The sequence below is a fragment of the Sorex araneus genome, chromosome X (assembly GCF_027595985.1).
Source record: "Sorex araneus isolate mSorAra2 chromosome X, mSorAra2.pri, whole genome shotgun sequence".
Taxonomy (NCBI): Eukaryota; Metazoa; Chordata; class Mammalia; order Eulipotyphla; family Soricidae; genus Sorex; species Sorex araneus.
Genome location: NC_073313.1, coordinates 239,766,338 through 239,793,015, shown reverse-complemented (window position 1 = coordinate 239,793,015; position 26,678 = coordinate 239,766,338). Strand labels below are relative to the sequence as shown.

Below are 26,678 nucleotides of genomic sequence, written 5' to 3'. Positions count from 1 at the left end.
TAGTTTATCAGACAACAGAGATTTATTTTTCACAGTTCTGAAGGCTGGGACGTTCAAGATGAAAGCAATGGCAGATTCAACAGGAGTACCTCCGTCCTAGTACAAATTGTCATCTTGCCACAATATACTCCTAACAGGAGCAACAAGGAAACTCACTGACTGGGTCAGTTGTATAAGGACAAAATTAATTCAGAAGAATTCATCCACATAACCTAATCTTCAAAGCTCTGCCTCCAAATATCATGGCACTGGGAGTTAGGCTATGACATAGGAATTCTGAGAGTCCATAAACATTCCAGTCTTTTGCACAGGTAAAAATAATACCCCCTAAATGGCACTCACATTCTACATGTGACAGTGCCTAGTCATCACTGATCCCCAGGAAGACAAATGTCAGTTTGTATGGTTCCAATAAAAGGAGAAAAGGAATGGGGTTGCAATGGGCCTGCGTGCAGGACACGCAGGACTTGAATGTTTGGTGGCCAAGAGCTGTCTCCCCAGGCCGGACAATGGACGAAGGACCGGGAGAACTGAGACACAGGTACCAGGCCCCAGGCTGGTCAGTTGTCAGTTTATTTCTCTCTCTTCCCCGGCGTCGTCCAGTCTCTCCCTTACAGCGCAGTCATAGTTGTGGTCAGAGTCCTAGTCATCAGAATTCTATCATCCAAGTTTCTTGTCTTCAACGTCTCATCCTCACATCCAGTCCTCAGCATCTAGTCCTGAGACTTTCTCGTTCCCAACATCTAGTTCCAGTATTTCGTCTTCATCTCCTTCTCAGCATCTCTTTCCTAGAGTCTAGTCCCAGAGTCTCATTCCAGAGTAGTCCTGTTGTCTCGTCCCCGAGTCTTGTTCTGTTCCCTCTTACCCCTTACAGCAGAGTTACCTAGAAATCATTAAGGGTGGGGATACAAAGGTGGGGTTGAACATTATCATAACAACAGGGAGATGTAAAACCTCTCTTTTACATCCAGGAGATTAACTCAAGGGCAAAATCTCATCTCAGGATTCAGCACTCTAGATTATTAGGGAGATCCCCCCAAGGGTGGGATTCCATCCAGGGTGTATTGTTTTCTCCTTTCAGCTAGTAATCCATTTAAACAGTCATAGAAAATTTACTTCTTATAATATTTCTAGCAATATCATTTTGTATGAACACAGTTTAAAGGTTGGCTCTTCCTGGGGACATCTCATTATATATTCCAGGCCATAGTCCTCAGGCCAGGTTAGTCTTTCCTAACCCCAGCAGGGTCCTTGTTCAGTTGCTTCTTTTTGGGTCATGACAGAGTTTATCCATGACCGTGCTCTTAACTTACAGTGAAGTATTATAGCGCTTGGCCTGGCCCATTTTGATGCCAGGGTAGCTCACAGCTTGTCCTGGGTCTATCCAGTCCCTCATCGGGACCCTGCTCTTGGAGTGCTAGGAACTAAGGGCAACTGAGGCTTAAGTAAATATGGATGCCCAGGAGTAAATATTATTTTGTAAATATTATTTTGGAGTCAATTAACTCCCAAGTTACATAGCATAGCATGAACTGTCTTCCTGTGTCTATACAAAAAGGACATTGTTAAATGATCCATACAAATGACAAATAATCCATACAAATGACATAAAAGAAAGAGAATTATTAGTGCCTGATGGAACTGGGTGTGTCTCAGTTCACTGTTTCTGGAGAGGCTCAGTAAACCTTGAGCTCTCTGCGGGAGCAGCAAGAACAACCCAGTGTTATCCAACATTAGTTCATCAGCAAACTTGAATAAATATTCTAACAGAACAAATAAACATCACTGAAAAATGACCAGGTCTAACAAACTATAGATTTAATGAAATTTTATAAAATGGTAGAAGGGAAACTTCCATGATTGAGTACTCATGGGTAGTCCACACAAGCATATCCATAATCAATCAAAACTTTTTTAAAAAGTTCTTAATGAAAACAAAATTAGTCTATGAAAGTAAAACCCTGAGCTGATAAATCTGTCAAATATCAAGGTCTAGGGAAAATAGATGTGTTTGGGAAACTGACACTGAAATCTCCTCAGGCTATACTAAAATGCTAATAACCGTGTTTTTTCCATTCTCAACAGTGAAGTAACACTTTTTGTTAGCAGTGAGCACCCATGTGAATTCCATTGATGACAGAATTAGAATTTTTATTAAAGTTATTTTTTTCATAAGTGCATGTATTCTACTATGAAGAACTTGCTTTACCCCTTTCATACAAGTTTTATAAATTTGCATCAGCAGCAGGAAGGTCTTTGTCTGAATAGATCTCAGTCTTCAATAATGTTACTGCATCCTTCGTCTCTAGTTTTTCCAGCTCCCAATTATTGATCTTGCCAAAGAAAGAAAAAAAAATAATTAGTTTGCAAGAAGGTGACATAAAAGAAAGGCTAGTTTTGAGATCCAAACATATTAAAGTAATGCCAAAGCAAAATGAATAAAAGTCTGAAATATTAGCCCACTTAGGGAAAGGGGTAAGCTGAATCTATGCAAAATCCATTATTTTTAGATACAAAAATACCTAACAGTGGAAGTTTACATTTCACCAACATGCAAATCTCTGTGAGTGGTATTTAGATAGACCAAACATTTGTATAAATATTTAAGAATCTTGGGCCAGAGCAATAGGTAGGACATTTGCCTGGCACATGCCTGACCGGGGTTGAATCCTTGACCCCTCATACAGTCCTCAAGCCTGCCAGGAGTAATCCCTGAGCACAGAGCCAAAGCCCCAAGCACTGTTGGGTGTGGTGCCATAACAAAACAAAATAATCTCTTTGCATGATTCTTGTCCCATTTAGAGACATCTGCAGAGAGTGTTCCAAAAAGACCGTGGCACTCAGAACTAAAAAGAGAGGGAAAAGGATAAAGCATCCTCTAGCAACCACTGCCTTCTGGTGACTATGACAACAAACTAATCTTGATAACCTGGAAACCCAATGTGGTTTCCTGTATCTTAAATAAAATGTTACGGTTCTCTCTCAACAGATATAACAACTACAAAGTCCCCAAGGTAAATCATACTAATCAGTGTAATAGAAGCTGAACTGTGCCCCAGAAAGTCTTTTTCAAACAATTCAACACTTAAACAACTTGTTAAACTGCTGACAATTTATTTTGCATCCTAGTAACCAATTTCAACCACAGAATACTCCAGACAAAATGAACATCAGTAAATGAAGAATACCGTATTGGCGATTTTACTTACCAAGACCACACGGAAACCCATTGCTCTCAAATGCCGCATTTTTGTAGCAAATAATCCTCTAGGATGATTTGAATCCAAACAGTAGACAGATCTAGGAATGCACAGTATAGCCACTCTGAAAACAGAAGTGCACAGTGAGTGCAACACTGAAGAGATTGCTACTTACAATCTTGCTGCATGCCTGTTCTTTGGAGATTTCGAAGCTGACATCTCCACTTACGTAGTCCTCACCATTCCCTACTGTCTTAGTCCTTCGCGTCTTATTATCTGTGCTTGAAGATACTCTAGAATTGAAGGCTATTTTTGAAGCCAAAACCTTATAATGATGCTTTACACAACTAATCCCTCTGTTGTCTCAGTGATAAATGTCATCTTTACAGTCCTGCTGAGGAAAATAATTTAGTTATGAAAACATCCTACACTAAGGTTTTCCTCTGCAGTGCTAATAACCTCCGGCGTAGTTACTTACACTGCTAGTAGAAATGACGTAGATAATATCAAATGGCAAATCCTCTAGCACACTTTCTCTCTAAGAGAGAACAGTACTCAAAATCTTGAATGAGAAAGATGCCACAGCCGAGCTGACCCATGCAGGCCTGGTCTTTGAACCCAGATCTCTGGAGCCTTTTTGGGATGGGGGTTGAGCCAAGTCTCCACTCCCTGTTGGAAGACACAGTGCTCCATCCATACCTGGCTTCCGCTGGCACATAGTTGGCACAGCAGACACACACTGCTGAATCACCCCAGTTCCACAGCTCCCAGAGCGCACGGCCACACTGTCACAGTACTGACAGCCCAGCTGGAACGCAGCAAATGATATGGGAAAGTTGTGTAGAAGCCCACTAAGCTTAATGAGTGAAAACAGTAACACGGAGGCTCAATTAGCACCTAAAAGTTTGGTAAATACCCAGACAAAGCCTTTAGTAACACTTCATGACATAAGTTGTAATAAATTATTTTGTGTGGGGCTGGAGCCATAGCACAGCGGGTAGGGCATTTGCCTTGCAGGGGGCCGACCCAGGTTCGATTCCCAGCATCCCATATGGTCCCCTGAGCACCGCCAGGAGTAATTCCAGGAGAAACCCCTGTGCAATGCCGGGTGTGACCCAAAAAGAAAAAAATATTATTTTGTGGCTACTAAGGGGGCAGGCTTATAGGGGGCAGGGGGGATTGTAACTGGGGACATTGGTGGAAGGAAGGTCAAACTGGTGGTGGGACAGGTGTTGGAACACTGAGTACCCGAAATGACTGTATTATAAACAACTTTGTAAATTATGGGATTTAAATAAAGTATCAAACATTAAAAAGAAATAAATAAAAGAAATCTAAAATAAGCAGCTTTCAAAAGAGGAACCTTGAAATAAAGGCAGCTTGTTTAAGAATGAGATAAAATGTGTATGTCTACAAAAATGCACAATTTATTTCTCCATTCTTGGTCTCTGGGAAAGATTAAATTCACTGGGGAAATTACATTTGTGTCCTTACTGCCTTCCTTTTATCTCACTCTGGATGTTATCTGAGACAGTGTAAGGGAAACTGTTTATTTTGAAAGGAATGCTCAGATCCTTTACTTCTCACCACTTTAGGCTGAGTTACTATATTTTATTATTATGCCAGAGCACCTGGAAGAGAAAAGTGAACTTTCAACAGGCCCAGGATAAAAATAATCTTTCTGATGGGAGAAAGGTAATATGTATACCCAAGACAGTAGCTGAGAACAATGTTCAAAGAACAAGCTAAATGTTTTCAGGAAAAGGTAAAGGTTACAGAAGTGCAAGTAAACAGAGAGCAGTGGGCAGAAAAGTGCTGAAAACTGCATATTGTTCTCTCCGCTTTTCTTTACTCGGTTAATATGCATTTCCTATAAAGCAAGGAGGTGGGTGCAAGCATTGTAGTCAGGTTTCATGCTGCCTGCTTTTTGTGAATCCCTTAAGGCCTAACAGGGCCTGTCAGCAGGCCGGCCAAACACAGGGTATGTGCAAGAATTTTATGAATCTGCTTAAAAAGCAGGACATTTTATCAGGGGGTGGCATCACATTTCTCCCAGGCCCTATTTATAGTGTGCGAGTCAGAAAAACAACTTATGATTAATTTGAATATGCTTTCACTTTCATATGATACAGTTTAATTAAAATGTTAAAGTTCCTTTACCACTGGAAAGGTATTGATGTGATATAGCAAAATACCTGAGTATTGCAAACTTGTTGAAGTCTCTATTCTCTATGATCACTGTTACATTATCTTGTCAAAATTTCATTAAGTTAAAATTTATATAATTTTAATTATTTATCAGTTGTATTCAATCATTTAACCTTAATATCTCATTTTGAAAACTATTTCTTCACATGTGAAACTCTTGTCCACTGTCTTTGAGGAAAGTGTCCACATGCATACTCTATGTGAAAGTGGACTAATGGATGAGGAGTCTCTTGTTGCACTGCAAGCTACATGCAACTATATGATTTTGGTATTATTACTTCTATTTAATATGAAGTCTCTGAGAACTAAGATTTAAAAACAGATAAATCAGCAAATGAATAAATAAAAGCAACCTTTGAATATCTGCAGAAGTGACCACATCTGTGTCAGAAAACGGAAGCACTTGATTCTTGCTAGTATCCATTCTGATTTCAAAATCTGAAAGAAAGGCATTGTCATTAGTCTTTCAAACATCACTCAAATTGATTTTGTTTGCAAATGCATAACACAGGCCCCAGTAACAATAATGCCAGCCATCAAGTACTGAAGTTATCACGGACCAGACACCAGTCTGGGCTTACTTTGTGTAGCTGCATTTACTTGTCACGGGCACTGTTTGAGGTGGGCAGTTTTACTCTTGCCAACTTATAGATTAAATAAAAGAAGCCTGCTTAAGTACCTAGTACCACAGTGCTAGTAGTAAAACATGCTTTCAAACCCACAGTGCCAGAGCTCTGTGAATTGACCACTGCTCTCCATGAATTGACCACAGTAAATTCCCACTTTTTTTTTTTTTGGTCAGAAAAAGAATGGAAAATAAAGAACAAAAAAATCGTATGAAGTCCCATACCAATGTAATAATTATGCTGCAAATGTACACTTCTTGAGAAGTATTCTTCTCCCAGAAGGCTACTTAGCGTCTCTGCCACTTTTACATTTGGATTCAATGAAAGAGATGGGAGTTGTGGCAATGATAAGTCTAGGGCCTTGTGATAAGGAACATCATCCAATTTTAGACAAATATCCAAAATATAAAACTTGTGAACATTCCTCTCCATGTCATCTAAAAAAGAAAATAAACAGTTAAGAGACAATATTAGAGGCACACTTAGAAGTCTAATGCACTGTCTATTTATAACAGGTCCTAATGGTTAATGTCATATTTTAAAAACTGTGTTAATGCCGACTCAAGACCCTAGAAAAGGACCAGAGAAAGGACCCCAAACCAGACCGAAGGAAAGAAATAATAAAAATTAGAGCAGAAATTAATGACATCGAAACCAAAAAAACAATCCGAAAGATCAATGAAACAAAGAGTTGGTTCTTTGAGAAAATAAATAAGATTGATAAACCGCTAGCAAGTCTCACAAAGAAAGAAAGAGAGAAAACTCTAATAAATCGAATCAGAAATGAAAAGGGGGACATCATAACAGAAACCAGTGAGATTCAAAAGATCATTAGAGACTACTTTGAAAGTCTTTACGCCACAAAAAAGGAGAACCTAAAAGAAATGGATGGATTCCTTGATTCCTATAATCTCCCAACACTGAAGAAAGAAGACCTGGAATACCTGAATAGACCCATCAATGTTAAGGAAATTGAAACGGTAATCAAAAACCTCCCCAAAAACAAAAGCCCAGGACCAGATGGTTTCACTGGCGAATTCTTCCAAACATTTAAAGAAGACCTATTGCCTGTTTTCCTCAAACTTTTCCAGGAAATTGAAAAAACAGAAACTCTCCCAAACAGTTTCTATGAAGCACATATCTCCCTAATACCAAAAGCAAACAAAGACACCACTAAGAAAGAAAATTACAGACCAATTTCCCTGATGAACACCGATGCGAAGATCCTCAACAAAATACTAGCAAATAGGATCCAACAACTCATCAAAAAGATCATACATCACGACCAAGTGGGATTCATCCCAGGGATGCAAGGATGGTTTAACATTCGGAAATCAATCAACATAATCCAGCATATCAACAAAAGTAAAGATAAAAACCATATGATCATATCAATAGATGCAGAGAAAGCATTTGACAAGATCCAACATCCTTTCATGATGAAAACCCTCGCCAAAATGGGGTTTGGAGGAACTTTCCTCAAGATAGTCGAAGCCATCTATCACAAGCCTACGGCAAGCATTATCCTCAACGGGGAAAAACTGAGGGCCTTTCCTCTGAGATCAGGCACAAGACAAGGATGCCCACTCTCACCACTCCTCTTCAATATAGTACTGGAAGTACTTGCGATAGCTATTAGACAAGAAAAAGAGATTAAGGGCATCCAGATAGGAAGGGAAGAAATCAAACTCTCACTATTTGCAGACGACATGATACTATATCTAGAGAAGCCTAAAACCTCTACTAAGAAACTCTTAGAAACAATAGACTTATACAGTAAAGTTGCAGGCTACAAAATCAATACCCAAAAATCCATGGCCTTCATATATGCAAACAATGAGGCAGAGGAAAGGGACATGAAAAAAGCAATCCCATTCACAATCGTGCCCCAGAAAATCAGGTACCTCGGAATCAGCTTAACCAAGGAAGTAAAAGACCTTTACAAAGAAAACTACATAACGCTACTCCATGAAATCAAAGAGGACATGAGGAAATGGAAACATATACCCTGCTCGTGGATAGGGAGAATCAATGTTGTCAAAATGGCAATACTCCCTAAAGCATTATACAGATTCAATGCGATCCCTATAAGTATACCCATGACATTCTTCAAAGAAATGGATCAAGCAATCCTAAAATTCATATGGAATAACAAACGTCCAAGGATAGCTAAAACAATTCTTGGGAAAAAGATGATGGGAGGCATCACCATCCCCAACCTCAAACTTTACTACAAAGCAGTAACAATTAAAACAGCATGGTACTGGAACAAAGGCAGAGCCGTAGACCAATGGAACAGGGTGGAATATCCCTACACACAACCCCAAATGTATGATCATCTAATCTTTGATAAGGGAGCAAGAGATGTGAAGTGGAGCAAGGAAAGCCTCTTTAACAAATGGTGCTGGCACAACTGGACAACCACATGCAAAAAAATGGGTTTAGACCTTGACCTGACACCATGCACAAAAGTCAGATCAAAATGGATTAAAGACCTCAACATTAGACCACAAACCATAAGGTACATTGAAGACAAGGTCGGCGAAACCCTCCACGATATTGAAGATAAAGGTATCTTCAAAGGTGACACGGAACTAAGCAATCTAGTAAAAACAGAGATCAACAAATGGGACTACATTAAACTAAAAAGCTTCTGCACCGCAAGAGATACAGTGACCAGAATACAAAGACTATCCACAGAATGGGAAAGGATATTTACACAATACCCATCAGATAAGGGGTTGATATCAATGGTATATAAAGCACTGGTTGAACTCTACAAGAAGAAAACATCCAACCCCATCAAAAAATGGGGCGAAGAAATGAACAGAAACTTTACCAAGGAAGAAATACGAATGGCCAAAAGGCACATGAAAAAGTGCTCTGCATCACTAATCATCAGAGAGATGCAGATCAAAACAACTTTGAGATACCACCTCACACCACAGAGACTAGCACACATCCAAAAGAACAAAAGCAACCGCTGTTGGAGAGGATGTGGGGAGAAAGGGACCCTTCTTCACTGCTGGTGGGAATGCCGACTGGTTCAGCCCTTCTGGAAAACAATTTGGACGACTCTCAAAAAATTAGATATTGAGTTCCCATTTGACCCAGCAATACCACTGCTGGGAATATATCCCAGAGAGGCAAAAAAGTACAATCGAAACAACATCTGCACATGTATGTTCATCGCAGCACTGTTTACAATAGCCAGAATCTGGAAAAAACCCGAATGCCCCAGAACGGATGACTGGTTGAGGAAACTTTGGTACATCTATACAATGGAATACTATGCAGCTGTTAGAAAAAAGGTCAAGAATTTTGTAGTCAAGTGGATGGGCATGAAAAGTTTCATGCTGAGTGAAATGAGTCAGAAAGAGAGAGACAGACATTGAAAGATTGCACTCATCTATGGTATATAGAATAACAGAGTGGGAGACTAACACCCAAGAACTGTAGAAATAAGTACCAGGAGGTTGACTCCATGGCTTCGAGGCTGGCCTCACGTTCCGGGGAAAGGTCAACTCAGAGAAGCGATCACCAACTACATTGTAGTCGAAGGCCATGTGGGGGAAGGGAGTTGCGGGCTGAATGAGGGCTAGAGACTGAGCACAGCGGCCACTCAACACCTTTATTGCAAACCACAACAGCTAATTAGAGAGAGAAAACAGAAGGGAATGCCTTGCCACAATGGCAGGGTGGGGTGGGGGGGAGATGGGATTGGGGAGGGTGGGAGGGACACTGGGTTTACGGGTGGTGGAGAATGGGCACTGGTGAAGGGATGGGTTCCTGAACTTTGTATGAGGGAAGTATAAGCACAAAAGTGTATAAATCTGTAACTGTACCCTCACGGTGATTCTCTAATTAAAAATAAATAAATTTAAAGAAAAAATTAAAAAAAAAAATAAAAACTGTGTTAATGCAATTTTTTTGATCAGCTTAACTCTATCCCATTTCTTCCCTCAGTGTCTAAATCAGTGCCAGGTAGTTTACAATGTTCTAAATCTTAAAAATTGGTTTATTGGGGTTTTTTTTTAAGATGATTTAGTCGAAATTTTCATTGCATAAGTTGAGGACCCAGAAATGGTAAACTGCCTCATGACCACCAAAAGGCAGAGTTGGGACTAGAATTCAAGTCTCCGGTTCTAGAAAATTTCTTCTAGACTGTTAGAAAAATCAACATGTGCTATTCCTTAATTTTAATGCCTTAATTAAAATTAATTGCATAGCATTGATTTTATTAGAATTTAAACTGGGCCTGGAGAGAGATGTATAGCAGGTCAGTCTTGCACACAGCTGACTCAGATTTAATCCCCTCCACCCCATAGGGTCCCCTGAACCGTGAGTGCAGTCAGGTGTAATCCCTGATCACATCCAGGTTTGCCCCAAAACAAAAAAAGAATTTAAACTACTCAATTTTCCTATCATCAAATTGCAATACTAAAGACCAGAAATCAAAAACTTAACTTGGTTCCAAGAGTTAATAAATTCCCCACTTTGGCAACTATTTGGTTTCTTGATGTAACAGGTTATGCTCTTGATAAGGGCCACCAGTAATAAAGTGTTTACAGTTGCACAAGTTGATTTGATTTTGCTTCAGAGGTAATATCCAAGTAGGATGGAGCATAAATAACTGACAAGACATAAGGAACTTGGGCAGTTAGCCACTGAATAGGTGCACCAAGTGTACAGAAAATGAATAATGATTCCTGTCTTCTCTATGTAGCATCTGTCATTGAAAGAAGCAGCTCCACTAGTTTGCTGGCTGAAGATCTGACCTTTGACTTTACCATCATCCATCCTTTACTCATTACCACTCGTCCTTCATATTTTAACTAACACTGCTCTATGGTCCCATTCAAATTCACAAGGCAGCCTTGTGACTGGCCTTGATTTGGTCTCCACTGTGCCCTGCCCTCTTACCTGACCTCAGCAGTTCCTCAAGGATGTCCTTTTTGAGCAGCTGATTAATAGGGACCATGGGGAAATGATTCATTAGGCAAAAGGAATATACAGCATTCAACAGGTTTTCCGGAGAGATGTGGTGAAGATAGCCAGTGAGGGCACGAGTCATAACTTCAAGGAACCTTCAGGGAAACAAAAGGTTGACTATGAAAATAGAAAAAAAGAAAGTCATAGCTAGTGAGGTGACACAGAACCAATGGCTTTATTGACACATCATTCATTGCAGCCTAAGTTGTCAGGCATCAGAGGATTTTAAAGTATACTAGATTTTTATCAGGAGCATGCCTATAATATCAGGAACACCACTCCAGTGATAAAAGCAATTAAAAATCTCTAATAATATGCTGAGTTAAAAGAACTACTAGTTGAATCCTACCACCCAGAGCTAACATTATTCACTATAATAAAGGCAGTTATACAGAGGTAGAAGAAAGGTCAAAATGTAATGACCATGGTGATTATGCTTATAAATTAATAAGTGGTGCAGAAACATTTTCAATCCACCTCAGTCAATTGTTAAGGCATAAGCTATATATAATCATCACCAACTTTTTTTTTTCTTAAATGCAAAGTACGCAGGAGAAAGTGCAGGGGAAACTCATAAGAATTTTACTAGGTGGAAAAGATGGGGCAATTTTAGGCCCAGCAAACAAATGGAGGCCTGAAAAGTGAATAGATTCTTACAGCAGAAGTAAGCCCTTAGCAACACTGCAGCTGGAAAGGAAACTGCGAACAAAGGGGAGGTACCTGTATGGGAGCAAATACGCAGGGGAAAGGAGAGAAGGAAGGAGAGAGAGAGGGAGGCTGTGGACCAGAGTTCTTCAGTCTTTACACCTGCTGATCATCCTGGTCCAATGCAAAGACCCCTGGACTAGGAACTGCCAGCATTTCAGTGGGTGGGAAGAATGAGAGACCCTAGAGACGCCAGTGAAGCAGCCCTTATGTGACTGGATTTGGAGCATGCAGCAAGAAAGGGCAGTTGTGGGGATGACTCTTTGGCCTGCGGGGAGAGCCCCTCTCCCCTCTCTCATCCCACTAATAAAACTCATGCTTCAGCAGCACCGACCTAGGTGTCGTTACCTGGCATGCTCTTTCTTTCCTCTCCTGTTTGACAAGGAGTCCCTCTACTCGAACATTCTGCCTCATCTCCCCAAACTTAATTCCTAGCCATTGACCCTTGTGCAAAGATCTGCTCAGCACCACCTCCTATAGGCAGCACTGCCTGGTGTCCACCCTGCTTGGATTCCCTCGGTCACACGGTCACACCAGGCTAGCCTCCTGGCACGTCCCCCCACAATTTCCATCTATCTTTAATAAAACCCTCGCCCCAATTTCCATACTTGCCAATCTCTGTATCTAACATCCTCATTATGCGGAATCCTCTGGCTAAGGGGACTCTGACACATTCATCTCTGTCTAAAGTACTGGGTGGAATAGTTTTCTGATTAAATACACTTAGATGAGAAGGACAAGAGGCGGTCTGCATAAAAGGATGAGTCAAAATAATGAACTGATAACTCCCTACCATCCCTACTGGGAGTGATCCCTGAGTACCATTGGGTCTGGCCTCAAACCCCAAAATAAAACATAAACAAATAAATAAATAAATGTACATCTTTTCAAGGACCTCCATAAGGTATGTTAAACACACAAGAAAATCATTTTGCATGAAATTTCGATAAACAGTGATTAGAAGAGAAGAATAAAATGGACTGACTTCCAGAATTCTTTTACTTGAGACCTTCGTCAGTCAGTGACCACACAGAAATCACATGGGTTCTGGGATTCAGGAGCAGGGCATGACTAACCCGACAGATTCTCAGAGAATCTATGCGGTATGAATCAAGAGGAGAAGAAACCAAAGGCCTGAACATGGGAGTTTAAAGGTTCACTGTTCTCTTCCTTGGGTTTCAAACCCAGGATGATACACCGGTTTTCAAGCACTCTTTCCCCCAGGCCATCCTGTATAAGTCAGGATTCAGGAACAACATGTGGCAATACAATGTGCTAAGCCAAACCTTCCACCACTCTCCTCCTGGGCCCGGCTCCTCTAGTTAATTCCCATGCCAAATGCTCCTGCTTGTAAAACACAGGCCACTGTGGCTCAAGATGCCACTTCTCTTCTTCCCCCTTCACAGAACACCCACTTGGTACTGACCACTTACTGTCTAGATGTACAAATCTCGCTTCCTGCAGGAAGGACAGGGAACATAAGAACTTGTGTGTGTGTGTGTGTATGTGTGTAAGTCCACAGAGTATCAAATCAAACAATTGCATATTTGTGGGCATTAAGGAATTTCTGACATTTTAATCCTAATTTATCAACAACACCCTCTATGTCATTTCTTTCCAAGGTTGGAATGTTGAGGGGGAGATTATAGATTAGATCCGGGTTTCTCAATAACTGCACTGTTAATGTATTTTTTATTATGAGGCTACTCCAAACAATGCTCAGAGAAGCCCAGGGGTCAGCAACAATGGCCAAAAAGTCAATGATCCTACTGAGCACTATAGCATTGAGGACCAGTGGTGCTCGGGGTGCACCAGGGCTATTTTCTGGGGTGCTCAGAGATACCAGGCAGTGCCAGATATCAAACATAGGGGGCTTCTTACTGGAACTAGTCCCCTAGCTCCAGCATTACTGATTTTTTTTAGGCATTCTTTGTTGTGATGCTTTCCATGACTGTTAGAATTACTCTGACCACTGTCACCAGAACAAAGGCACTCCCCTCCCTAACCGGTCCCCACTTTCCCCAGTGCACAGGCATGAAGACCAGTGTCTCCAGATCCTGCCAAATGTCTTAAGGGAGGCAGTGCTCCAGGTTGAGAGCCAACGCTTGGATGAAAAGAGAAGAGATGAGATACAGTGGATAGGGCGCTTGCCTTGCAATGCAGCTGATCTGGGTTCAATCCATGGTACTCCAAGTACCATGCAAAATGAATCCTGAGCACAGAACCATGAACATTCCACTTCCCTCAAAATAAAAGCAAAAAAAAAAAACAGACAAAAGGACAATGTTCAGGATTCCACTTCCCTCAAAATAAAAGCAAAAAAAAAAAACCAAACAGACAAAAGGACAATGTTCAGGAGTCTCCTGTAAGGGTTCTGCTCCTTGTATGTTTTATTAGGCTTCCCAGCCTTTATGTGACTAGGATAGTTACCCACTTCCCCTACCGCCACCCCCCAGCACTTCATTCTATTTTCAAATTAACAGATTTATTGCACCTAAGTTATCTCTTGGGATGCTGAGTCAGTTAAAAAATTTCCAAAGTACTTACTCAATGTTTATTCTAAAGCCCTGGAATCCACAGCCCTCTTTAAAGAGCTTTGAGTGCTAATCAAGTTGACTCATTCGTCAAGACAGTATAGGAGCCACATGGCAGGAAGCCACCAAAGGAAATTAAGTCAGGCAAGAAGCAGAAGGGGGATACTTTCCTTCCTTTTTGAGTGGGAGTAGGGAGCTTCCCAGGTGATATTAAGCAGGCCGTCAGGCTAGCCCTGGCCATTCTCAGCTGGGTGGGCCAGCAATTTAGTTCTAGAATCCAAGGATGTGGTGTTGCTTGGGCCCTGTGGTGCTGGGGTCCACCTCGGGTCACCCCTAGCTGTGCTCCGGGGTCTTTAGGATCACACCTGGTGATAATGAGGCCCTCTAGGGCTATACCTGGTGGTGCTCATTGTGCTAGGGATAGACTCTGTCCCTGGGTTGGGATGGATTTTCCCCAGTTGCAACCTTCAGCAACTGCCTATTCTGTGCCACCTCCTGTGCTAAACTCAGAACAACGGGCATCTTACCTAACTTTAGAAAGCTTTCTAATCAAACAGCGGAGACACACTCAATGACAATCACAACCTTGTGTCAAGGCTCCACTTTGACAGTGACCTGTATGGCATGACAAACACAGGGGGTCTTATGGAGACAATGAAGCTCAGGAAAAGCAGGATGACATGTTCTCAGTACAGAGAGGAACCGAGTGGGCAACTGCTTTAGAATGGGCCCGCACCACTTCTTGGATTAACTGCTCCAAAGTGACGCGTATGGGACCCAAACTTGGATTTTCTCTTTTGAAAATCTGAATCTCTTCGGCAGTTTAGAGTCAAGATTTGATAGCAAAGATCTGGCTGGGAATCCTGCCGTAGTTTGTTCCTCCCAAGGCCTCTGCGACCTATATACCCGCTTTTAAATTCTAACCAGGACTGTGTGGCAAGTGAGGCTTCAAGTAACCAACAAAAGTCACCACTTTTGATCCTCCTAAAACCAACGTGATTAGCAAGAATTCATACTTCTTATCATCATTTCACGACATGAGAAGATTGGGCACAGACAAGTAACTTCCTAAAAGTGGAGCAGGAAATGAATGACAGGTCTGCGATTCAAATTTAAGCAAGTTATCTTCCATGTTTCTGCTTTTAATCACCCTTTGGATCAACGACATTTTCTGTTAGTTTCTGGTTTTTGATGCACCTAATCTGATCCAGACAGGAAGGACAGATGTGGTATTTATTAGTAGAAATACCTGATCTGGTTAAAAACAAAAAGAATACAGAATTGTAGCTTGAGAACAAATCAGTAGTTAGGCTCAAAACTATGAGACCAAATCAACAGTTATGCTATGACCTGAGGAGTTTAGGAAATAAGCTGGGAGGATTTGAAATGAAAATCTTTAGGCTGAATAAACCACAAAGAACAAAAAAAAAACAAAACAAGCAAGACAAAGAAAATTATCTCGAACCTTGTACTTCAATAAGCAATATTTTGTTTTAGTTCTTGACATGTTCATGATGGCCACTTTGTAATAACTCTCCAAACTTAAGATTTGCAATCTTCACTAAGTATGTGATGTAGCAACATAAAAAGTGAAAATAAAGGAAAAATACATACTCTTGGGAATGGTGTTTGCTGATGTGATTGAGAGAAGAATATATATGAAGAATAGAGATAATGCTTTTCATATTTAGAGAACCAGGTTCTTCTATTATTTTCTCTATAAACAAGTCCATCAATTCAACAGGTCGAAAGCCAAGGTTTTCAAATAGAATGAGGAGGAAAATAATCTTTAAAAAAGAGAGATTCAAGGGAAAATTACTAATTACAGTATTCTACTAACAATTTCTTAGATCATCTAACTGAAATAACAATAAAACTCCCCTGGTCACAATATTTACTAAGGAAAAATAATTTGGGGGGGGGCAGGGGGGTCACATCTATTTGTACTTCGGGCTTACTTCTGGCTCTGTACTCAGAGATCACTCCAGTGGACTACGAGGTCTCAGAGATCGACTGAATCTAAGTAGCTAAAGCAAGCACCTTTCCCACTGTACTATTTCTGTCCTCCCAAAGTAATTTTTCTGCACAAAATCTGTTTTACTAATTATTGAATCAGGTATCTAGTTAATAACCATTTTTTATAAACTGAGAATCAGAATACACAATGGTTTCCATAGTTTCATTTCATTTAAAAATAAGTCCTTAAAAATAATGCTTTTCTACATGCTTTTCATAAAAAACAGATCTGGAAAAAACTTTTATTTCTTTTCTTTTTTTTTTTTTTTGGTTTGGGGCCTTACCCAGCAGTGCTCCGGGCTTACCCCTGGTTGTGCTCAGAGATCACTCCTGGCACTGTTTGGGGCCAAGGATCAAACCCACATCTGCTGCATACAAGCCAAGTGCCATACATGTTCCAACCCCCTAGAAATAACTTTTAAATGTACATACAGGACCAACTCAATTTTAACTTTTCCTCATTCCAACCCTAGGTACTTTGTAGATTATGAAATGGGAAATAACTAAAAACTTTCTATATAAAATATTAATTTCTCTAAGTGAAACATTCAAATACGATGATTAACATAAATTTCCTTCTATTTCCCTCCTGGTGCTTCTTTCTGAAGTCAGTTTCCATCAAAACACAATACTCACTCTACCCTCCACAGGGTAAGTGATATAAGTGATGGAGCACTGTTACCACTGTTCTCACAGGAAGTTTTTTACCAGCTGCTTCATTTGGATGTGTTTATTTTTAGCATGACCACTGGACAAACAGCATCTTAGAAATGAAAAAAATAAAGCTTTCCCATCAATAACAAATTGATTTGATCATTAAGAAATGGCATTTCAATCTTCAAAAAGCATGTTATTCTAACAAAAAAGGTGGAAAATCAGAAATGATTCTAATTATCCGAAAGAAAGAAAGAAAGAAAGAAAGAAAGAAAGAAAGAAAGAAAGAAAGAAAGAAAGAAAGAAAGAAAGAAAGAAAGAAAGAAAGAAAGAAAGAAAATAAAGAAAGAAAAGAAAAGAGAACTAGAGAGATGCATAGCAGGAAGAATACTTGTACATGGCCAACCCCAGTCCAATTTCTGGAACTGCATTTGGACCCCTGAACCCCACCAGAAGAGATCCCTAAGAGCAGAGCAGGGGCAGGAGTAAGCCCTGAGAACAGCTGGGTATGGCCTGCCCCCAGAGGGTCCCCCCCCCAAAAAAAAATCAAGAGAAAAACTTTAGTCATCTTAACTCTTGTTTCAGACCTTCAAAAGACTGAACAGTATGTTAACAAGTAAACCCAAGGTAAAAACAATGAGCTAATTAGCATTTTCTACTATGCTAAAAAAAATGCTTAAAATGCTAAATGAGTTAATATGCTTATGAATTAGTTTAAAGGTTTCTGAGGCTTTTTAAAAAACTGTTAGCACACTTACTTGTTTCCATTTCCAGATGTCAAATGTTGTTGTCACATAATCTGCTATTCCCTGGAAGAGACTTACATTACGGTATTGTAGATCTCTACAAGACTGCAGTATGTTGATCAATACTTTCAAAGGACATCCATGGATATTGCCTTTAGGAACAAACAAAAATTACCAGAGGTTTTTTTTGAACACATGATCTACCATAACCTATACACAGTACTTCTATTTTAAAGAAAATAACAGCAAATATTTTGTCAAAACAAAAATCCAAAAAATATCACTGGCAAAAATAAAATCAGATCCAACCACATCATCAGATTTTTTTTTTTTTCTTTTTGGGTCACACCCAGCGATGCTCAGGGGTTACTCCTGGCTTTGCACTCAGGAATTACTCCTGGCAGTGCTTGGGGGACCATATGGGATGCCGGGGATCGAACCCGGTCGGCCTCGTGCAAAGCAAACGCCCTACCCGCTGTGCTATCGCTCCGGCCCCTTCATCAGATTATTTTTAACTGGATGGCAAAATTTTTATTTGTTTGCACTTTGGTTTGGGGCCACAATGGGCCGTGTTTGGTGCTTCCTCCTGGCGGTGCTCAGGGGACCATATGGGGTGCCAAAGGTCAGACACAGGCACACTGCATGTCAGGCAAGCGCTCTGCCCTCTGTACTCCCTTTACAGTTCCTAAAAGCAACACCTTTAAGGCAAACTAAAAAGTATATTCAGAATTGTATGTCAGATGCGACACATCATGGAAAAAAACAAATTCCCATTACCTATGACCATTTTACTGCATTCATCCAGAAGTACGACAGAGCGGTAGTCCATGGCAGCCAGCACCTCAAACATGCGCTGGCTATTCAAAGTGGAAAATCTGCCTAATTCCCTCAAGGCTTTCATCTAAAGAAAGAAAGACTTTTGTCATTTTTGGAAAAATCAATTAAATTTTTATCTTTAAATAAAAAGATAAGATTTGCACAAATGACTCAAATAGATATAAAAATACATAATGAGGCACACATATACATATAAACTTATTCCAATTATTTGGCTTTAGCAAGTCAAACCAACAAGCACAATAACACCCTCTGAAAAAACTGACCTAAATAGTGTGACTTTTTTCAAATCCCACCAACTGGAAAAAAATTTAGATTTTTACCTCTAGTTTCCTTTTCAGAGCAATTGGTGCATCTTTTCCAATACATCGCATCACAGTTTGTAATGTGAAGATACGTTCTATATTCCATACTTGCTGATCAACTAAGATCCTGTCGTCAAACACAATAAATACCCCCAAATAAATTAAACAAGAAGAGAAATCTTAGAAAGGCATCCGGTCCAGCCCCAAACGAACCATCAGATCCCCGGTTTGTATTCACATCTAGGCAAGGCAGATGAAGTCCCTAGAAATGATCTAGCGGCCAAGAGAGCAATAAACAGTCAGTGAAAGGTCCAGAAGCTTCTTAGTGTTCTTTCCTCTAACATTATTCTGCTGTCTTTTCAAATGAACAAATCATGGCAGAAGACAATAGCAAGACATCCCAAAATGCAGTCAATGAAAAGAGTAATTATTATTCTCAATGACCTGTGACATTAGATAAGTCACATCAATTTTATGCAGTTAAAACTCAAACTCTTTTTCAGGTTAACATGAAGAAAGAAAAGGAGTTCTCACCTCAGTCCTGCGCGAAGAACATCCACATTCTTGCATGGCTCCATGGCCTCTAAAACAGTTGATAAAACTGAAAGACATTTCTCATCACACTCATTGATACGCTCCTATTGAAATACAATTACAAAAACACTACAGATGATGATAAGCCCATATTAGACTCTCTGAACCAAGCAAAAATCCTGACTTGATGCTTTTAATGAAAGAATTATCAAATCAGTAATTCTAACGATCAATACATGACAAACAGAATCTTTGGAAAATAACTCACATTTAAATGACCTGTTAAATAAGTTATATTCTTTTGTTTGGGAGGGAGGGAAGGCACACCCAGTAGTGCTCAGAGATCATTCCTGACAGATTTAAGAAACTATATAGGGTCAAACTCAGGCCAGCATTGGCAAAGCAAGAACCTAAACTGCTATATTATCTCTCTGCCCAATATATAGTCTCTTATGTATCAGCACTTTTTTTTATTAGCCATTATCATTAAAAATATTCCTCTTGGGGCTGTAGTGATAGCACAGCAGGTAGGGCGTTTGCCTTGCACGCGGCTGACCCGGGTTCAAATCCCAGCATCCCATATGGTACCCTGAGCACTGCCAGGAGTAATTCCTGAGTGCAGAGCCAGGAGTAACCCCTATGCATCGCCAAGTGTGACCCAAAAAGAAAAAAAAAAAATTCCTCTTGATTCTAAAATAACTTTTCTCAAACATTAGTGACCTCTTCTTGGAAACCAAAGACATCACAAAGAGACCAATAAGCACAAACAATGTAAGTCTGCCCATATCTCAAGAACTTTAGAAATTGTGCCCTTACAACTACTTCTATTTTTCCTGGTATCAACCTTTAACTTCAGTCATGAAATTTCTGACTCACGTATAAAGTTGCATTTTTAGGTCCACTATCTGGATTTAAAGGGAGTCTTACACTTTACAGATTCTTCTTTCTAAAACCATACAAAAAGGTCTATATATGATATACATGTAATTGCACTAAGCTGAAACCAAAAATCTTGAATGCAGTAATTATTATATATAAAAACTAAAGAGAAAGGGAAATATTACATAATGCCATCTATATGAAATAACTAGAAGTGAAATTCACAGAACTAGAAAATAGAATGGTGGTTGCCACAGTCCAGGAAGGTCAAAGAAGTTGCTTTTAATGGGTTAGGATACTACTAATTTGACTCCTGAAATGGTAAAGGACATAATCTGGAAGGTAAAATAAAATTTTAAAAAATTACCTAGTGAGAGAGGGTGGGAATAAAATAAAATAAAAATTTTTTAAAAATTACCTAGTGAATTTGCAGACGATATGATACTATATCTAGAGAAGCCTAAAACCTCTACTAAGAAACTCTTAGAAACAATAGACTTATACAGTAAAGTTGCAGGCTACAAAATCAATACCCAAAAATCCATGGCCTTCATATATGCAAACAATGAGGCAGAGAAAAGGGACATAAAAAAAGCAATCCCATTCACAATCGTGCCCCAGAAAATCAAGTACCTCGGAATCAGCTTAACCAAGGAAGTAAAAGACCTCTACAAAGAAAACTACAAAACGCTACTCCATGAAATCAAAGAGGACATGAGGAAATGGAAACATATACCCTGCTCGTGGATAGGGAGAATCAATGTTGTCAAAATGGCAATACTCCCCAAAGCATTATACAGATTCAACGCGATCCCTATAAGTATACCCATGACATTCTTCAAAGAAATGGATCAAGCAATCCTAAAATTCATATGGAACAACAGACGTCCAAGGATAGCTAAAACAATTCTTGGGAAAAAGACGATGGGAGGTATCACCCTCCCCAACCTCAATCTTTACTACAAAGCAGTAACAATTAAAACAGCATGGTACTGGAACAAAGGCAGAGCCATAGACCAATGGAACAGGGTGGAATACCCTTACACGCAACCCCAAATGTATGATCATCTAATCTTTGATAAGGGAGCAAGAGATGTGAAGTGGAGCAAGGAAAGCCTCTTTAACAAATGGTGCTGGCACAACTGGACAACCACATGCAAAAAAATGGGTTTAGAACTTGACCTGACACCATGCACAAAAGTCAGATCAAAATGGATTAAAGACCTCAACATTAGACCACAAACCATAAGGTACATTGAAGACAAGGTCGGTGAAACCCTCCACGATATTGAAGATAAAGGTATCTTCAAAGGTGACACGGAACTAAGCAACCTAGTAAAAACAGAGATCAACAAATGGGACTACATTAAACTAAAAAGCTTCTGCACCGCAAGAGATACATCCAAAAGAACAAAAGCAACCGCTGTTGGAGAGGATGTGGGGAGAAAGGGACCCTTCTTCACTGCTGGTGGGAATGCCGACTGGTTCAGCCCTTCTGGAAAACAATTTGGACGACTCTCAAAAAATTAGATATTGAATTCCCATTTGACCCAGCAATACCACTGCTGGGAATATATCCCAGAGAGGCAAAAAAGTACAATCGAAACAACATCTGCACATGTATGTTCATCGCAGCACTGTTTACAATAGCCAGAATCTGGAAAAAACCCGAATGCCCCAGAACGGATGACTGGTTGAGGAAACTTTGGTACATCTATACAATGGAATACTATGTAGCTGTTAGAAAAAAGGAGGTCAAGAATTTTGTAGTTAAGTGGATGGGCATGAAAAGTTTCATGCTGAGTGAAATGAGTCAGAAAGAGAGAGACAGACATAGAAAGATTGCACTCATCTATGGTATATAGAATAACAGAGTGGGAGACTAACACCCAAGAACTGTAGAAATAAGTACCAGGAGGTTGACTCCATGGCTTCGAGGCTGGCCTCACGTTCCGGGGAAAGGTCAACTCAGAGAAGCGATCACCAACTACATTGTAGTCGAAGGCCATGTGGGGGAAGGGAGTTGCGGGCTGAATGAGGGCTAGAGACTGAGCACAGCGGCCACTCAACACCTTTATTGCAAACCACAACAGCTAATTAGAGAGAGAGAACAGAAGGGAATGCCTTGCCACAGTGGCAGGGTGGGGTGGGGGGGAGATGGGATTGGGGAGGGTGGGAGGGACACTGGGCTTACGGGTGGTGGAGAATGGGCACTGGTGAAGGGATGGGTTCCCGAACTTTGTATGAGGGAAGTATAAGCACAAAAGTGTATAAATCTGTAACTGTACCCTCACGGTGATTCTCTAATTAAAAATAAATAAATTTAAAAAAAAATTACCTAGTGATCTGAAATTTAATCACATCTAGTCGTTACACATGGCAAGAGTAGTTGTGATCATTTAAGCAAACAGGCTAAAAGAGAGTATGCTCTTTTAGTACCAAACCTCAAGTCAGAATACTTTAATGGTTAAGAAATGGATACAGCTGAAAACAGCAACAAAGAAGGTCTCAAACCCAGAAGTGAGTTTTCCTAACAACTTATTAATTCTCTAACAATTCATTAATCTTTGCCATGAAATTTCATTGATGAGGCACTGCTCTACTATCTTTAGCTAAAATGTCCTTTAACATTCCAGCAGGTCAGGACAATGAAACACAACCATATATAAAGATAGTCTGATTCCAAACACCCACTGCTCATACCTCACTGACACACTATGGTGATGTACGAAATTGTCTTATCCAAAATCTACTAAGAGACGGGTGTGTAGCCCACCCAGTACTTGCCTTGCATGTATAAAACTCTGGGTTTGATTCCCAGCATCCCTCTCCCCTCCAAGAAATCTAGTGAAGAACATCATGTCCAGGAAAAGTGGTGGTGCTCTGGAATAATTTTTAAATGTCTATACAGGAAACATAGATTGGGTATTCTGTGCTTCACACACACACACACACACACACACACACACACACACACACACACACACATTCTCACTTGAGAACTTGGAAATCACAATGATGCAAAAAAATCAGTTAAAAACTCACATGTGGGGGATGTTGAGAGAGATAGTACAGGAATTAAGGCGCTTGCAGTGCTCTCTCAAACCCCAGTTTGATCACTGGCACTGCATATTATCTGCTAAGCAACACCAAAAATGATCATAGAGCACAGACCCATAAGCTAAGTCTTGAAATAGTGGGTATGACCCTCCCAAACTCAAATAAGAAAACCTCTCTCACATGCCTATGAAGGAGATTCTTGAATCCTATAGCAGGATAAGATATATAACATATCCTTAGGAAATTCCTCTGTTAGTTCTTTATTTACCAACTTTGTAAGTTATCTAAAGTAATTATGATCACTAAATACAGAAGCTTGAGATAACCATTCTTAGAAGATAAGTGATTAATTTATAAGCTATCCTCATAACTGATGTTATTTTAGGAGTATCAAACAAACTACCAATCCCTTTGTTTACAACTAAGTGACTACTCCAACCAATTCCAATCCTCTTCAAATCCATTTTCCACTTACACAGTGATGTAAAATACAAATTTGGTTGATTCTTTGTTTAAAATACTTCAATGGGTACTTCATTGCCTAAAGGATAAGAGGATTCATAACAGGCTGTTTATGATAGGTCCTTTTTTCTAGCTTGTGCCCTTTTTTGGAGTGGGTGGGTTGGGGGGACCCCGGGGGGTGGTAGGGGGACCATACCCCATGATGCTCAGGGGTTATTCCTGGCTTTGCACTCACAAATTATTCCTGGTAGAGCTTGAATAACCACATGGGATGCCAAGAATTGAACTCAGGTCAGCCACATGCAAGGCAAATATCCTACCTGCTTGCTATACTATCTCTCTGGCCATCTCTTGCCACTAGACCTCTAATATTTCCTCCTTAATTACTAGCATAATTTCTCTACATTCTCTCAAGTGTAACTTCATTATTCTTAGCTGAACTGATCTAGTTTCAGCTTCCCAGACTTTCACTTTGGGATGTTGCATATACAGTCTTTTTGATTGAAACACCATTCTCCTCACCATCAATACTCTGATAAACTGCAGGTCATTCCCTGGATTCAGCTTGGAATAATCTGTTGAATTTGAATTCCATCTCTACTATGGACTAGGTATTCATCCACTCAGTAAATATGTATTAATAACTTATAAATTATGACATTAATAGATCTATGATAATGCACAAGGCATTTAACTCTACACCAAGGATCATAGGAGGCAATTTGCAAAATTTGTGTATGTTATGTGTGTTTGTGTATGTGTGTGTGTATCTGCATTAAATAACAATCTTGAATTCTCCTCACCTATTTCTCTTCCCATCATCCTTCTGGCTATTTCTGAAGACCTCGGTGCACAATAAATTCTAGGGTTTTTTATTTTCACTGCACTGAAAACACAACATGACCATTATTTTGTTGACAATTTGTATGCTCCCAATATGCTCAGTATAGCCCCCATAACTTAGTAAATAAATATTGGTTAAATGAATATTGGCTGTTTTTCTAAGGGCCTAATATTTTTATATTCTCAGTGACAAATGCAATAACTAATCATTAATACCCCCAACTGGATCTTTTAAAGAGGATGTTAGGTCCCCTCATCCTTTCAAAGCATGCCATTCTGTGTCAAGGGATGTCTAAGTTTCCTTTCCGATTTTACCTGGATCACCCTCAGCAAGGTCTGTACCAGCAAGGTGTTCTGAGGAATCCCAAGCTTCACCACAGCATGGAAACTGAACATAAGGTGGTCATAACGCATGATCTTGGCTTCTCTCATCACATGTTCACACAGCTGGTTAAATGCAGGGTGGTTAAACATCAGCTGCTTTTCAAAGCGCTTCTGGTCATCAGACATCCTTTTGGCAATAGTCCACATGGCTGAGAAGTAGTTACTACTAGGAAATGTAGGTGCTTCTGAAAATGTATCTAACACATCACACAGGGAATTACTCTCCCTAGACAGCTTCTCAGAGGTTATGTAGGTTGGCTTGGTTTCTTTGGTGAGAATGTCTTCATTGTAGGGTTCCTGATTAACCTTTACTTCCTTTAACCCATCATTGGAAGCATGAGAGTCCACAGAAAGTCCTCTAGGGCAAAGTAGTTTGTTAACTCTGGGTACTATTCTAGAGTTAATGCCTTTAGTTTGAAAGGCATCACCTCCTGGTTTAAATACTAAAGCATCTTGAAAGAGGTATCTAACAGGTGACTGCATTCTCATATCAAAGTTACTGAGATTTCTTGGGTTCCATTGTGAATTAACTAATGCTGGTCCACCAAATCCCAAAGAATACAGTCTCACAGTTCTGCTTGTTGGAACCAAGTTACCGAATTGTTTCAGGCTCCACAAAAAGGAACCTGCTCTTTTATTCATTTTGCTAGCCATTGGTACAATGGCTTTAAAGTTGTCAAGATGAGGCAAGAGTTGCTTCTAGTAGATAAAGAGGACACATAGTTTAGTAGTTTTCCTGCAGGGGAAAGGGCTGTGAAAAGAACAAAAATTATAGCAAAAGTTACACTTAATGAAAGAGCATGCGTTTCGACAAAAAATGAAAAGGTAACTAACGGAAACATTAACAATTTAAATGAAAAGGCTTAAACTATTTGATCCAGACGAACTTCCTTCACTTCTATCACAACTTGCACGATCTTTTAAAGTAGGAAATATTCTCTCATCGGATTGCTCTTAAAGTACTTTGGAAGAAAGAGCTCTTCACTAAAAATGAGGTGGATCCCCCGGTGGGACTGTGTTTAACAAACCGATTTTGATTTAACACTTCTGCCTGGGAGAAGTTCTCAATAAGAACTAAGGGTTCAACTGCAGGCGAGTAATACATTCAACTTGCAGGTGCTTATGGCAAGGGCCGAAACAGAGTTCCTTGGACAAATATAAAAGCTCAGCAATGGAAAGAGCAAGAGAAGTGAGGCTTGCACGTGGTGGGGAGAGCGAGAAGCGGCCAGCCAGTCGGCACCAGAGCCCACAATCCTCATCCAGAGCCCGTCCTTCACATCTGGGCCCCCCAGTACGAATATGTCCCCCCAGGCTTAATGTCTGAGCGAGTCCTAAAACATCTCCCGGCAAGGCTACAGGCGGCCCGGGAGCTGGGCCGCTACGACTCAGCCCCGAACTCGCCTCGCACTCACCTGAGGTCAGAACCCCCTCCTTCCGATACCATACCCCTTCCGCCACCACCGAGTCCCCGCGAATCGCACCTATCGCGAGAACCTACGGGTCGCGGTCTAGGTCAAAAAGAAAAAAGCGTACGTTCTCGGCGGCAAGGGTTTCTTTAGAAACGAGGACGCTAGCGAGGAGAAGGACTCGTTTCGTTGCTTGCCGCGACAAGAACGAGAGCGACTGCGGCTTCTAAGTGCTATATATGCCCCGTGTGCCCCTCCACTCCCCCGCCCCCGCGAAGCCCCAGAAG

The 26,678-nt window shown here is 40.3% G+C and overlaps 1 protein-coding gene across 2 annotated transcripts; it reads right to left on the bottom strand.

Annotated features, from left to right (window-relative positions):
- Positions 1-26,492, bottom strand: FASTKD2 (FAST kinase domains 2). Of its 2 annotated transcripts, XM_012933440.2 has the most exons (13): positions 26,398-26,492; positions 24,917-25,736; positions 19,358-19,461; positions 18,842-18,950; positions 18,459-18,582; positions 17,694-17,833; positions 15,880-16,052; positions 10,958-11,121; positions 6,259-6,471; positions 5,762-5,846; positions 3,210-3,324; positions 2,210-2,333; positions 1-883 (listed from the first exon to the last, which is right to left on the bottom strand). In XM_012933440.2, the coding sequence occupies exons 2-12, from the start codon at positions 25,637-25,639 to the stop codon at positions 2,226-2,228; spliced, it is 2,058 nt and encodes a 685-aa protein (XP_012788894.2). In that variant the 5' UTR covers positions 25,640-25,736; positions 26,398-26,492; the 3' UTR covers positions 1-883; positions 2,210-2,225. The 2 variants fall into 2 exon arrangements, with proteins under 2 accessions (XP_012788894.2, XP_054978824.1); XM_055122849.1 differs by having other exon boundaries at positions 1-2,333.
- Positions 26,493-26,678: the final 186 nt, after the last annotated feature.